We start from the raw sequence: 13697 nt of genomic DNA, 5'->3' as shown, positions 1-13697 counted from the left end.
ATATGACTTTCAGTTGAAATAACCCTTTCCATTAAATTTGTCAGAAGCTAGAAGTTGTTTCACTGAGTTGGACATTCTGAAAAATTACACAAATTCTATTAATAAAGTGCATCTAAATCAAATTTTAGCAAAAACTAATAAAGTACCCATAGATTGTTGTTTATTTGCAACGTTTGAGTTAGAATAAGTGCTACCTGAGGCAGTCAAATATTCCTTCACTAAAGCAAGACATTCTTGACTAAATACTATCTCCAGAATAACTCATATTTTGACAGTCATTAGCTACCAGTTTTCAGTCAAGAACTTACTAACACTTAGTAATTCTGTAAGTGTGACCCGCCATTTTTAAACCTTATAGTACGATAGGAACATGTCCCTGAATTGGAAGACAATGTGCAAGACAGAACTATAAGACCCTATTCATTTCTAAAGCTTGAGTTGTTCCAAATCTTATGTTACAACCCTCCAAAGGGATCGCTGCTGTTAATGATTAGCTAGTGCCGCCTAAAAACGACAGCAGGCGCAACATGGAAATCTCACGGTTCAAACTAGTTGAGTAGACCGTCGAAGATGTTGATACATTTCCTTCACCCACTTACTATGAACTACTTCCCTCATTCATCTTGTTATTGACCCATGCAAACACTTTCTGAATGGAGTAATCGAGGTAAAATTGACACGAATCCGAGCATGGATCTCACGGTGTGTACTCTTGAGGACGTAAGAGCTAAAAACAATATATCGTATATATAGTTAATCTCCCACTGAAGTATTCTAAATGTTTGGGTATTCTTTAACTTAGGTCTATCACGACTAATTTTAAATTACCTAAGTCTATGTGTTTATTATCCAAGTATAACATTTACATTTGGATTTAAACCTACGATGTCTAGGTTAAAAGTAACTTTAAAACCTCACACCACTCATGCAAGCTCATAAAACTGGTTATCAATTTTTGTTATTTCAGTCATAAAACTGGTTATCAATCAAACCCATAAATAAGTAAACACAAAACTGATATGGTTTTTGGTTTTGGCATTCCCAAGCAAAGAAAGGTCTAGCTATTATATAAATTAGCAAAACTAGCTTAAAAAACCTTCTGGACCACTCAAACCGCTTTGAACCAGGCAAAACCCATCGAGTATCAGCACGCACCCAGCATCAAGTATGCTAGTGTGCCTCGAGTATGACATCAAGCATCATCAAACCTTAAATATTTCACAAAATACCTTCGAGTAGAGGCCATCGACCATCGAGTAAAGCACCATGCATCAAGCAGCGAGTATTTCATGAAATATCATCGAGTGAACGTATCGAGTACCATCGAGTATGGCATCGTGCATCAAGTATTTCATGAAATATCATCGAGTAAACGCATCGAGTACCATCGAGTATGGCATCGTGCATTAAGTATTTCATGAAACACTATTGAGTATTCCATCAAGCATTGAGTATCTGGCAAAAATTTGAATTTTCAGTTCCTGTTGCTCGACCTTCTTCACTTTTTCTTCAATTACATCCTAATTGCAAATCTAATGACTCCAAATGAATTACAGACACTTAAACACACATTAAGGCCCATCAAACAAGAGCCAATTATAAGAGTTACAACATAATTGAAAAGATTCAAATGCCAAAACACTAGAAAAACATATCAGTTCCCCATTTTCATACAATTTATGAAAAACACCCACCAAACTCAAATTAACGATTATTGAGTGTTTAAATCATGCTCTGATACCAATTGATAGAGTATATTAACATGTAGCGTAGATAATCAGAATCAATAAGCACTCTAATTATACTTAATTTGAGTTTAAAACATGCTTCAAAGTAACTATTACAGTAAAGGGTTTGCTGAACACAATACCTTTGATGAAACCTCTTCAACACCAGTTGAGATCCACGTAAATGTGCTTCAATCTACAAGTAGACCACCATGAATATCTTTTCTACTATTCTCTTGCAAGAAATGTGTGGTGGAAACACTAAATTGATGAATATATGAAAGTTCTTGAAAGCTTAAAACATCATTCAACCCAACACTTTAATTTATAAAGGTTTCATCATACAAATTCAAAGCTTGCATGAAGGTCAGCTCCTTCTTCATGGAGAAAGTTGAATTGGATGAATAAGGTGCTTTGCACCATAGTGGAGATTTCGAACTTTTGAAAATCACCACTTTGAGTTTTCAAAATTTGTTTTTTAAAAAATTGATTTCTAAAACTAATTTCTAAATAAAAATTTTATTTATTTTATTAATTTTATAAACATTAATTCAATTAATTAATTTTAAATACAACAAATTAATTCAACATTTTAATTAATTTTGTTAATTTAATATCTAATATTAAATTAATAAAATACCAATTTCACTACAATGAATTTGATTTTATATAATTAATATTTAAATCATAATTTAAACATTAATTGATTCTCCAATTTTGTTAAATTTCGATAAAATTAAACATGTTGTATCAAATACAATTAATAGAAATACTAATTGAATTTGAACATTTCAAATTCTAAACCCTAATTTCAAATCTAGTCAAGATTACTCAATTTACTAATCCAAATTACGAGCTAGTAGAGGGACCTAATGGACCTACAGATCTTGAGCTCCAATGATTTTTAATTAATTAGTTAAACTCTTTAAACCAAATTAATCACTATTCGTTGACTACCAACCTATAACTTGATAGTTGTACTCTCCTCACTGTAGATATTTTTCGGTCCATTTTAACCATAATTGGTAAGTCAATCCTTCACAGGTTGTTCGTATTTACAGTTGGGTCAAAGATTACCATTTTACCCCTGTAAATACATCTTGCTCCTTAAGCTCCCACTGATCCTCCATTGAACGATTGATTTATAGTCCAACTTATAAATCTTAACCCTCTCTTCCATGAGAGGGCGGGGCCCCATTGTTTAAGACAAGGCATCAATGTTTTAAGAGAACAACCTATCTGCTAACCCTAAATCAGGTAAGAGTGAATTCCATATTGCAAAGCTATGTCCCCAACTATCTATCAGGTTTTATCCTCAAAATGGGAGGCTTATTGAGCAATGTTGTTGGACTATTCTCACCTATGCAGATCATGTTGGGTTTTATGTCCTAAAACTCACAGTTTGTAAAAGATAAACATATTATATAGTCAATAAACTTATTATTGATTCTATAAATTGCATACGTAAAAGTATAAATCCAATAAACTAAGATCCATGGCTATTATATGAATACTCGAACTTTATGTAGAGACATAGAGATGGATCAAATTTGAGTAAATAGCCAAAACGGTCTATAGTACATGATTAAGGTTGGGTACCTTATTCTGGTAACACTATTGGATGTGGCCTACTCTGTAGTTGTTACAAAGAGTTGTAAAGATACTACAAACGAAGTGATCAAGATTCGTTCATGTATTGACATGAGGAATGGGGGCGTCCTATGCAATGAGCTTGCATAAGATCGGACCAAGAAATAAGTCATTCTTACTTTATAACGTTGTTTATTGCATAAGACTGACTATTTCACTTAGATGACCTAGGTAACTCGATCTTCATCCCGAGTTAACTATGAACTCCTGTTTATTTAGGATTATCCTTAGATTTGCATAGGTGAGGGTGTTGGGATTGATGTCGTAATTCTCCCGGAGTCTCATTGTTTATAATTATACACATTGTTTATGAATAAAATAACTATTATTTAATTCTGGCATATACTCATATCCAATAAAAAAGCTCAATGGTTATCTTATGTAAACTTGAGCATGTATATGAGATATACAAGTGGATTATGCCTTAAGTGATAACCTAAATATGTCTGGGATACCTAATCCTTGTGACACTACGGATACGACCTGCTTTGTAGGGGTTTGCAAGTGTTGTAAACTACTACAGATGGTAGATCCTGACCATTCAAGTGGAGATATGCGAGCGGGATTTTCCTATATAAAGAGTTTGTATAAGACCGGACCACGAGATGACTAAACTCAGTATATAACGCCGTTGAAACTGGAGACTTACATCTCACCAAAACGACCATAGGTGATAGGACCTCAATCTTGAGTGTTTTAGGAACTCCTACCTTTGAAGGTAGTAATTTGATTAGTATGGGTGGAAGTGGCCCGATTGCCAACTCAACATGCCTACTTTTTGGGGACTTGTCTAATTTGGGAGTTGGAAACTCAATTACACAAGATGGAATTCACTCCTTCCCTGAGCCAGGGGTAAGTAGATAGATTGCTCCCTTAAGGGCTGATTTTAAGGCTTGAACATAGTGGCCACAATTTCTCTTTAGAAGAGAGGACTCGGCCATAGTAGGACTATGACTTATGTTCATTAGAGGGATCAGTGGTACTTAAGGAGTTAGATGTAACTACAGGGGCATAACAGTTATAGGTCGAGCTGTACTTACGAACGATCTATGAAGGGTTGTCGCATTATTGATTGGTTAAGATGGACATATAATATATTTGTGGTAAGGAGAGTTCAGTTGTCGAACTTTAGTGGAGTGCCTGGTAGTTGACGGATGGTGGATCCTGTGATTCAAGAGTTTAGTCAATTATTCGCGTATTGTTGGAGCTTCGAGCTATAGGTCCATAAGGTCCATTTGGTAGCTCAATAGATTCAAGTTGAAGACTAGTTCTTGGTGTTGATTTGAAATGTTCAAATTGACAAGAGGTAATTCGATTATATATGATATGATCAGTATGATGTATGAAATACATCTAATGGAGGATTAATGTAAATGAGATTTACATTAAAGACCATGGAATAGAAAAAGAGTTATGGTTTGTATGTTTCATGAGATGAAATATTAAAACTATAGGTTACAAATATAGTATGATAAGTTGGTTATCATTTATATTTATAATAATAATTGTTATTAGATAATTATCTCTTTTTCTCTAATAACCAATTGAGTGGGAGGTTATTGGTGGTTTCATGGTAACCATGAGATAAAAGGAAAAATGTTTTCCTAATTTTGGTAAGTTGTTATTTTGAGAATTCCAATCTCGGAAAGTTGATGCTTAGATTTATGAGGTGCGAAAAATATAGATGATATGTGTTGATGGATAGTGTTGTGCACTCAAGTTTCCCCAGCGGAATCCAAGTGTAAATTCCTCTGAGTTTCCTGGTAAGTCCAGGGTCGAACATAGGGATTTGTGAAAATAGTTGCGTTGGAGATTTTTATGAAAACTTGCGGTAACCAGTGAAATAAACAAGTGTTGGGTGTATGTTGCGTTGATGAAAATAATAATAAATGCGACCGAGTTTGAAAAGAGTTGGTAAATGGAAAATACGATGAAAATACGGTGAACGGGTTGAGAAGGGTTGAGAAGGGTTTCGGCTAACACTCCCTAGGATGCGTTCATGCTTTGCGATCGTGCAACATGCATACAATAGTAAACCACCTCTCAGCGTGAATGCCACGGCTTCTAAGGCTAGAACGCATGCGATACATATGCAATAAGTCTACAGGGTTTACATATAAACCTCTATCTCTATTTAACCGATGACAACATGACATTCACAAATATGCGACCACATAATATCATCCCTATTCCTAGGATGCATGCGATGTAAGTTTACAAACAGAGTTTATCTCTAAGTCCCTATCTCTTGTTTATGTAAGTCTAATCTTGCTCTTTCGAGACCAGATTCTAACTTAGCTCTCTCGAGACATTAGGTTCTTTCTTTAGATTCTCTCTCGAGTAACTTTAAGAGGTAATTTGCACAACATAAAACAAGACAATCGCAAGCAATAAACTTCCTAGATCATATTAGCTTAGTTCCTCTCAACCCATTTTATTAGTTTAGCTTCTCATGCGTATTAAGAGAGTGAGCAGATGTAGAAATAGAACTTCCATTGAATAGATATAAGATGAAGTACAGAATACCAATGCAAGTATAGTAAAGAGCCTGGAGCAATTTCTTGCCACCAGGCGTTACACTGTTCTACTCGTGCTCTAAAGATATTCTCGCTTTCGTGAGAGTCAACCCNCTAAAGATATTCTCGCTTTCGTGAGAGTCAACCCACTCTCTGCTCTTACACCCCAAGGTTCTCTCTCGAGCCGCCTTGGATGATCTTTGGCATCACCACTCTTCTCTAGCTCTGTCGTAAAATGGAAAAGAAAACTATGAACAGAGGTGTGAACTTGTAAAGTGATGTGAAGTAATCAACTGCTTAACCCTTTCTCTGAAGAATGTACTTAGTATTTATAGGGCATCAAAGGTGAAAGACGGCTTCTCTCTCCTGGTTGTACAGATGGGAAAGCTTTAATTCCTGATTGATGTGCCGAATAATTGTCATTGATAAAGCTAGATATATTTTATGACCATTATCGGCTGTCAACTTAATTTGGATCCAACTGCCGTCAGCTTTCTGTCCCATCGATCTTAATTATCCTTTCGTCCGGATACGCCCACCATGTTGCGGTGATTCTTCTTGGGTGAATGTTTGCGAGCACGATCAATGCAAAGTCTTGCAGTGAAGTTGCGCTCGACCAATGTATTCTTATGATCGTATTCTTTGCATTGCGTTAACGCATTATTCTGCATAAAATATAAAGATCAACTGCTCTAATGCATTGGACGCATGCGACCGCAATATTATAGAATTTATGCTTAATGGACGCAATTTAACATATTTCATCAACGCAATCCAACATTGTTTAAGGATTAGCACTATGATAACGTGCATTTCTGCTCGTTATCAAAAGTTACTCATGGAATAGTTGTCAAGTAAATCAGATTTACTAAATGACAGCTTGGAGAGACTAGACGATCGTGGAGTGTTCCTATATGATAGAAACTCAGCTGGACGATGAGCTAAACAATCACATAGCTTTTGTTAAACGATTGGGCATCAACCTATACGATAGGCTTTATCTTCTCCCACTTGCTCAATCGTTTACACGATTGTTCCTCCTCCAGTTTTTGCCTCTGATCAAGTCCACACAGAGCCCATCCTCTGGATTCTCACACCAAGAACACCGAGGTGACCTTCATGGTGGTGTCATACTAAACTCAACACAGTCGAGGTTCTGTGGAGGCCGTTTGGGGTGTTCGTGACCATGGTGATCGCTTTATTCGAGTTCGCTGTGATCATGTAGTGTAGCGATCGTGTTGTACGAGCGTTCAAGTGTTGCAGTATTGCGGATTGTGTGAGCGTTCGTGATCAAGGAACTTGAAGATGAGTCTTCAAGGTTTGTTAGTCCTATCCCTTGATTGTGTCGTCAAACATGCTGTAATTTCTGTTTTACACATAATCATATGTTTCTGTTTGTGATTGTAATTGTAATGTTCATATACGATTGAAATTTGGAAAGATCCTTCTGTTGCTCATGGAAATCCTCATGTCCAATTTCCTTCAGAGGGTTGGCTCAACAGCACCAGCTCAATAAGCCTCCCATTTCAGGGGTAAGATCGGGTAGATAGTTGGAGACATAGGGTGCAAGACGGAATTCATGCCTACCCGATTTAGGGATAGGAGAAAGGTTATTCTCATAAGTACTGAATCCAGGTCTTGAACAAGGGGCCTCGCCCTCTCACTGGACTGAGAGGGTTCTGGTTTAGTGATTGGATCACAAACCAATTGTTCATTAGAAGATCAGTAGGAACTTAAGGAACAAGACGTAATCTCGGGGATAAAATAGATATTTGACCCAGCCGTTATTACAAACAACCTGTGGAGGATTGACTTGCTAATTATGGTTAAATCATGTAGACATAATATATCTACAGTGAGGGGAGTGAAACTATGAGCTTTAGTGGAGTGACCCATTAGTTAACGAATGGGGATTAACTCGGTGTAAAGAGTTTAGCCAATTAATCTCGGATCCTTGGAGCCCATGATCTGTTGGTCCACGAGGTCCCTCTATTAACTCATAAATGAATTAGCTTTAGAGTAGCGTGATAAGTTAATTTGAAACGTTCAAATTAGAATTAAACGAAATTGGAGAATTAATTGAATATTTAAATATGATTGAAATATTAAATTCATGAATAGAGATTCATGAAGATGGAATTTGTGTAAATTAATTTAATATTTGATATTAAATTAATTAGAATTAATTAAATTGTTTAATTAATTAGAATTAATTAAATTGTTTAATTAATTATTTATTATTAATTTTATTAGAAAATTAATTTATGAAATTAATTTGTAAAACCAATAATAATTTCATTTTTGAAATTAAGTTGATTTTGGAAATCAATATTGAAATTAGAAATTTGGAAACAACACAAAATTGGAAAGTTGGTTTCCTCCATTCACTTAACCAAGATACTCACACAAAATCTACTTGAATCTTGATTTACTCTTCAAGCATGAGCTGCACCTCATTCAGCCTTCTGCTATGCCTGAATGTCCTGCAATAAATAAAGAACATGGAAGTGAAAATTGGGCATGCAAACTATTAAAACTTGCCGAAGTTTTGTTGAAAACTTGAAAGGTTGAAAAAGGTTTCTTCAAGTTGCATCAGTGGTGTTCTTCTCCAAATTCCCTTCATTTAAACTTATTTTGAGTCTCACAACTCAATCTAAAGCTCCAAGAGAATAGTAGGGAATATCTTGAGGTGGTTCACAAGAAGAATTCGAGTTTCAAGAGGTTCTACAAAGGTATGACTTGAAACCCTCTTATTATTATATAAGCATGCTTTATTTACAACCAAAATTAATGAGTTAGAATGCTTGTTGATCCTTGTTGCTTCCGCTGCATGCTGATATACTCCTACAAATTAAAGGATAATCCTGAATAAATAGGAGTTCTTAATTAGCTCAGGATTAAGATCGCATTACCCTAAGTCATTGAGTTTGAGATAGTCAGCTTTAATAGTAAACGATTGTTATAAAGAAAAGTAACTATTTCGAGGTCCGATCTTATGCAAACTCCCTCCACTCACATGTCTCTACATGAATGATTTTTGGATCACTTCATTTATATTAGTATACAAAATAGGTTGCATCTAATAGTGTCACGAGGATGAGGTATCCAATCTCATCCGTATACTTATAGACCATTTTGGCTACATACTAAAACTTGATCCATTTTTATGTAGCCACATAAAGTTAAAGTATTCATGTTATAGCCATGAATTCGTTTATTGAATTTTCATAAGAGGATGCAATATCAATAATAATTTATTGAATAAAAATCTCAACAAAAATTTTTATTTATAAATAAGATATGTTTGTAACATTTACGAACTGCGAGTTTAGGACATTCCCAACATTAATTGCTTTCTTTCTTAAGTCTTTTATATATATATATATATATATATAATTAGGGTTCCTGTGTTGTTTTCTTTTGAAAAATTTGCGTCAAAATCTTAGTTTTAATTTATTGCTGGAATTTTGGATTGAAAATGAAAAAAAGAGGGTGCTGAAAATCGGAAGTTGTTGTGAATTGAAAAAAAAAAAAGGAAAAAAATTGAAGTCTGAGAGGTGCCAGACGTGAGGGGGAAAATGGTCTCAAATTTTACAAAAGTTAGATACAAACATACAAATTTTTTTCGTGCAAGTACGTCAAGCAGGTACATGAAACAAGTAGCTCAATTTTTATGAGTTCAAAGCTTCTGAAAGGCATTGGGGGTTTCGATAAAATTCATGTCGTTAGTTTTATTCATAATTCTTTGTTTTTTTTTTTATCAGTGATTTGTCTAGTAGTTTGTCATCTTTATTCATCTTGTATTACTCTTTGAATAGTGAATCTTGAATTCTTGATTTTAAATATCTTATTTTTCTTGCTTTCATGTCTAATTTGTTGAATCTAATTTGTTGAATCTCGAACATTAGGTTCTTGATTTCTAGTTTTCATTTTTGTTGAATTCTATTAGTTCTTTGCTTGAGTTTGATACTTTACACTCATTCTTGCTTGGTTTGTTTTTTGCTTGCTCTTCTGGTCTTGATTGCAAAATATTGACTCATCACCTTAAGAGCATCCATTTTTGTGAGAGAGCGCCTACATTAAAGAGTGTAAACACAAGCAAACTTCACTTGTTGAGTGAAACACGTGAGAGAGTGATTTGTGAGGTCCACTTTTCTTTCACTTGTTTTTGTTTTGCAACAATGACGGACAATGGAGGTATTCCACAAGGGCAGTTACAAGAAGGACTCAATGAGGGAGCCACGTGAAATTTGGAGGATCCTGAGGAGGAAGAATACTTAGAGTAAAATGAATCTGACTCTAACCCTTACTATAGATGGGCCTATTGTTGGGGTTGATGCCCTAAAGTCTCGTGTCCTGTAGTTTGTAAACAGTATATACAAATACCTGTGATTGTTAATATACTCCTTCCCCGAGGCAGGGGTAAGTCACATATTCAGGTCACCAACCAAATAATATTCAGGTCACCAACCAAACAATGAACAATTTCCTAATAATATTCAGGTCACCAACCAAACAAAACCCCTCAATCAATGATTGATAAGTTAACAAATTGGAACATTACCTCTCTGAATCATCATCTCTAGCAAATTCTTAACCTCAATAACCTTATCTGCCTTGCCAAGCATATCAATCAACACACTAAATGTGATCGCATTTGATCGAACACCTTGATCCACCCTTTCATTGAACAAACATTTAGCCTCCTCCCACTTTCCACAATAGCAAAATGCATGAATCAAGGAGGTATAAGAAATGATATTGGGAATCATTCCCTGAGCTTTCATTTCCTTGAAAAGTTCTATTGCCTCATCTTCCCATCCATCCTTACAAAGCCTGTTTATAATTATATTTTTGCAAATAACATTAGGCTTACAATTAATCCCATATCGACTAGTCTCATTGAGCATTTCATCATGCAACTTAAGTGCAATGTCAATATTCCTTATTCAATAGGTCCCATAAGTAATCACATTAAGCCTACAACCTAACTTTTGCATTCTCATAAATATATATATTGCTTCACTAATCATATGCGCCCTACACAAGAAAAGTCGTATTTGTCACTTTATCAGGAATATAACCACTCCTTAAAATCCCTGCCATGGCTGCAAAACCTTCTCTAACCCGATTCACATTACAAAGGCAATTAATCAAAATATTCAGCATGAAGAAATTTGGCACAAGTCCAGCTAGGCACATTCTATTATACAGAAAAAAAAAAAAAATACTTGAGAGACGTTTAATCTTAGCAAGTTCACCAAGTAAATAGTTGAATGAAGATATGGCAGGGTAGGATTTGCACGCATCATTAAGTCAAAGAAATGTAATGCTTCGGTGGCAGTAATATTACCTGTTTTGCAATTCTATAGGAACATCGGAAGCCAGCCTTAAAACGAAATCCCTGTATTGAACTTTTCCAGCAAAACTGCAAGTGATGCAACTGGTTCGGGTGGCCGTGATATGAACGAAGACCATTAATGATGATTTCTAGCGAAATTTTGGGGATTTGATGATGAATTTTTTGGAGCTTGAGTAAATAGGGAGGAGGAGATCTTAGCTTTTGAAGAAATTGCAACAGTGGAAGTAGCTGAAGCCACACTCTTTGAGACAATCTTTGAGGACAAAAGAGATTTGGTTCGGTTTTAATTTTATAGATGAACTTTTGACATGTGAGATGACTATTTTACCCTTTTTATATATATTTATTAATTTATTTACTCGTTTATTTCAGTAATTATCAATTTATACCATTGAATTTTTATAAGTGTATCAATTTAAAGGTTTTTTTTAGAATAGGTGATATTATTATGCAACAATAAGGGGGATCCCACAGCCCGGGATCAAGGCATCAAAGCACAAGCAAAAATAGGGTAACAAAATCCAAAACAAAGCCTACAAGATAAGATCAGAACAAAACCAACACAAAAAATAAACTCGCAGACCACTAGAGAGAAAGCTAGAGAAAAGAAACAAAAATCCTACAAACAAGGGATAACAGCAAAACAAAGAACAACGGAAAGTACAACAAGAAAAAACATCCGTAAACACACTATATAAGACCAAGAAGATCAACCCGCCAGGAAGAAGCACGAGCACGAACCGTAGAGACCATAAGGTGAACCAGAGCTGACATCAACCTCGGTCTACTTCCATGCAGTCGCCGATTATGTTCTTGTCAGATGTAGTATATGGAAGCACACCAGAAAATACGGAATAACTTACTACGCACCCCCTTACCCGACCCCACTCGACACAACCAACTTAACTACACATCCCAACTTCCCACCCAATCCCACGAGCCCAACCTGTCCCTCACAGCTAACCACGCACAGAAGGAGTGACGCGGAATATCACCCCCCGCCCACAAAATACCAGCCCAAGACACCCTAAGACGACGAGGACGCAAACACTCCCACGCACTAGCGATAGAAAATCGACCACTCGCATCCGGCACCCACACCCAATAATCTTCCCCCCTCACCCTAAGCCCCACTGCCTGAATAAGACCCTAGATCTCAAGAAGCTCCCAAGACACTGTAGGCCAACTCCAACCTCCCTCACCATTCATGAATTCCAACAACCGCGCTTCCAAACTACTCCCTACATCATAAACCACCATAGACTCATATGAATCCAAAATCGCACCCCCCGGCAGCCAAAGATCCCACCAAACAAAACAAGACTGACCATCGTCAACCATCAAACGAACCAAATGTTTGAATCTATTTCTATTTCGCAAGATAGCCCTCAAGTACTAAGACCTCNCCCCCTCTGACAACACACCCCAACTCCTCAATCAATCCCGCGTATCCAATCTGTCCTTCACAGCTAACCACACAAAAGTTTAGTAGAAGTTCCTCTTTTTGAAACAGCTTTTTTCTCAAGTCAATCCAAACGGATCCCAAAACGTTGACTAAATTTAAACTATGCTCGAATTATTTAGGTGGCGTTTGGGCTCGAATTATGATAATCAATGTTTCCAACTATTATAACTTACAATTAGGAGTATTACTATTTCAAATTCCTGTTTACAATATTTACTATTTATTATGGTGTTTACTATTTGTTACCCAAACTAAAATAATCTCCACCCCAAACATAGACTATTACAACCCAAACTAAGATAATTTGCATCCAAATATAGACTATTGTAAGATTACCATAACTCACATATTATCATGATCTATAATAACTAACTCAACACCCAAAATGCTAAGGTTCCATTTGTTAACCATTTTATTTTTTGTTTTTAGTTTTTGAAAATTAAGCATATTTTCTCACATTTTCTTACAATGATTTACATTTTTCTCAAGTATAAAAGTTGAAGTTGTAGCCAATTTTCAAAAGCAAAAACAAGTTTTTTAAAAACTAATTTTTTTAGCTTTTAAAATTTGGCTTGGTTTTTGAAAATATGGGTAAAAAGTAGATAATAAAACAAGAAATCTAGAGGTGGTAGAGATATTTGTAGGCTTAATTTTCAAAAACTGAAAGTAAAAATTAAATGGATACCAAACGAGGCCTAACCTTTTAAAAGTATAAAAAAGATTTATAGACTTTACATTTTCTCTCTATTAAATCTATGAATTTTCAATTTTGTATCTAATACTTTGATTTTTTTTTAATTTTAATTGATTTATTAAATATAAATATAAATTTAGAATCTAAAACTTCTAACTTTGCGTCTCAGTGTGTTTTGTAATTTAAAAATTTTAGAAACAAAGAGACATGAATTTTATGGACTATTGGGGTGCTAAGCTGAGATATGATGTCTGGAGTTTATATGTTTGTAGAATTCACATGT

The 13697-nt window shown here is 35.3% G+C and overlaps 1 protein-coding gene across 3 annotated transcripts; it reads right to left on the bottom strand.

Annotated features, from left to right (window-relative positions):
- Nucleotides 1–977: 977 nt before the first annotated feature.
- LOC120068087 (pentatricopeptide repeat-containing protein At1g62914, mitochondrial-like) lies at nucleotides 978–11502 on the bottom strand. 3 transcript variants are annotated; one of them, XR_005479081.1, is made up of 5 exons: nucleotides 11247–11502; nucleotides 10458–10729; nucleotides 8299–8376; nucleotides 1871–1923; nucleotides 978–1455 (listed from the first exon to the last, which is right to left on the bottom strand). XR_005479081.1 is itself a non-coding variant. In XM_039019785.1 (3 exons), exons 1-3 carry the CDS (start codon nucleotides 11369–11371, stop codon nucleotides 8351–8353), a joined length of 423 nt encoding a protein of 140 aa, XP_038875713.1. In that variant the 5' UTR covers nucleotides 11372–11502; the 3' UTR covers nucleotides 8217–8350. The 3 variants fall into 3 exon arrangements, 1 of the variants encoding a protein (XP_038875713.1); XR_005479080.1 differs by lacking the exon at nucleotides 978–1455 and having other exon boundaries at nucleotides 1546–1923; XM_039019785.1 differs by lacking the exons at nucleotides 978–1455; nucleotides 1871–1923 and having other exon boundaries at nucleotides 8217–8376.
- Nucleotides 11503–13697: the final 2195 nt, after the last annotated feature.

The sequence above is a fragment of the Benincasa hispida genome, chromosome 12, assembly GCF_009727055.1.
Source record: "Benincasa hispida cultivar B227 chromosome 12, ASM972705v1, whole genome shotgun sequence".
In the NCBI taxonomy this organism is placed as follows: Eukaryota; Viridiplantae; Streptophyta; class Magnoliopsida; order Cucurbitales; family Cucurbitaceae; genus Benincasa; species Benincasa hispida.
Note: the sequence above shows the minus strand (reverse complement) of the source record. Positions and strands in the feature narration are given on the sequence as shown.

Excerpts from the sequence above, each read along its gene's own strand:
- LOC120068087 (XM_039019785.1), bottom strand. The coding sequence starts at position 11,371 with ATGGTCTTCGTTCATATCACGGCCACCCGAACCAGTTGCATCACTTGC. Across the intron at positions 10,730-11,246 it reads CCTATAGAATTGCAAAACAG|GCTTTGTAAGGATGGATGGG; the intron begins GTAATATTACTG and ends AATTATAAACAG. Across the intron at positions 8,377-10,457 it reads AGAGATGATGATTCAGAGAG|GACATTCAGGCATAGCAGAA; the intron begins GTAATGTTCCAA and ends TATTTATTGCAG.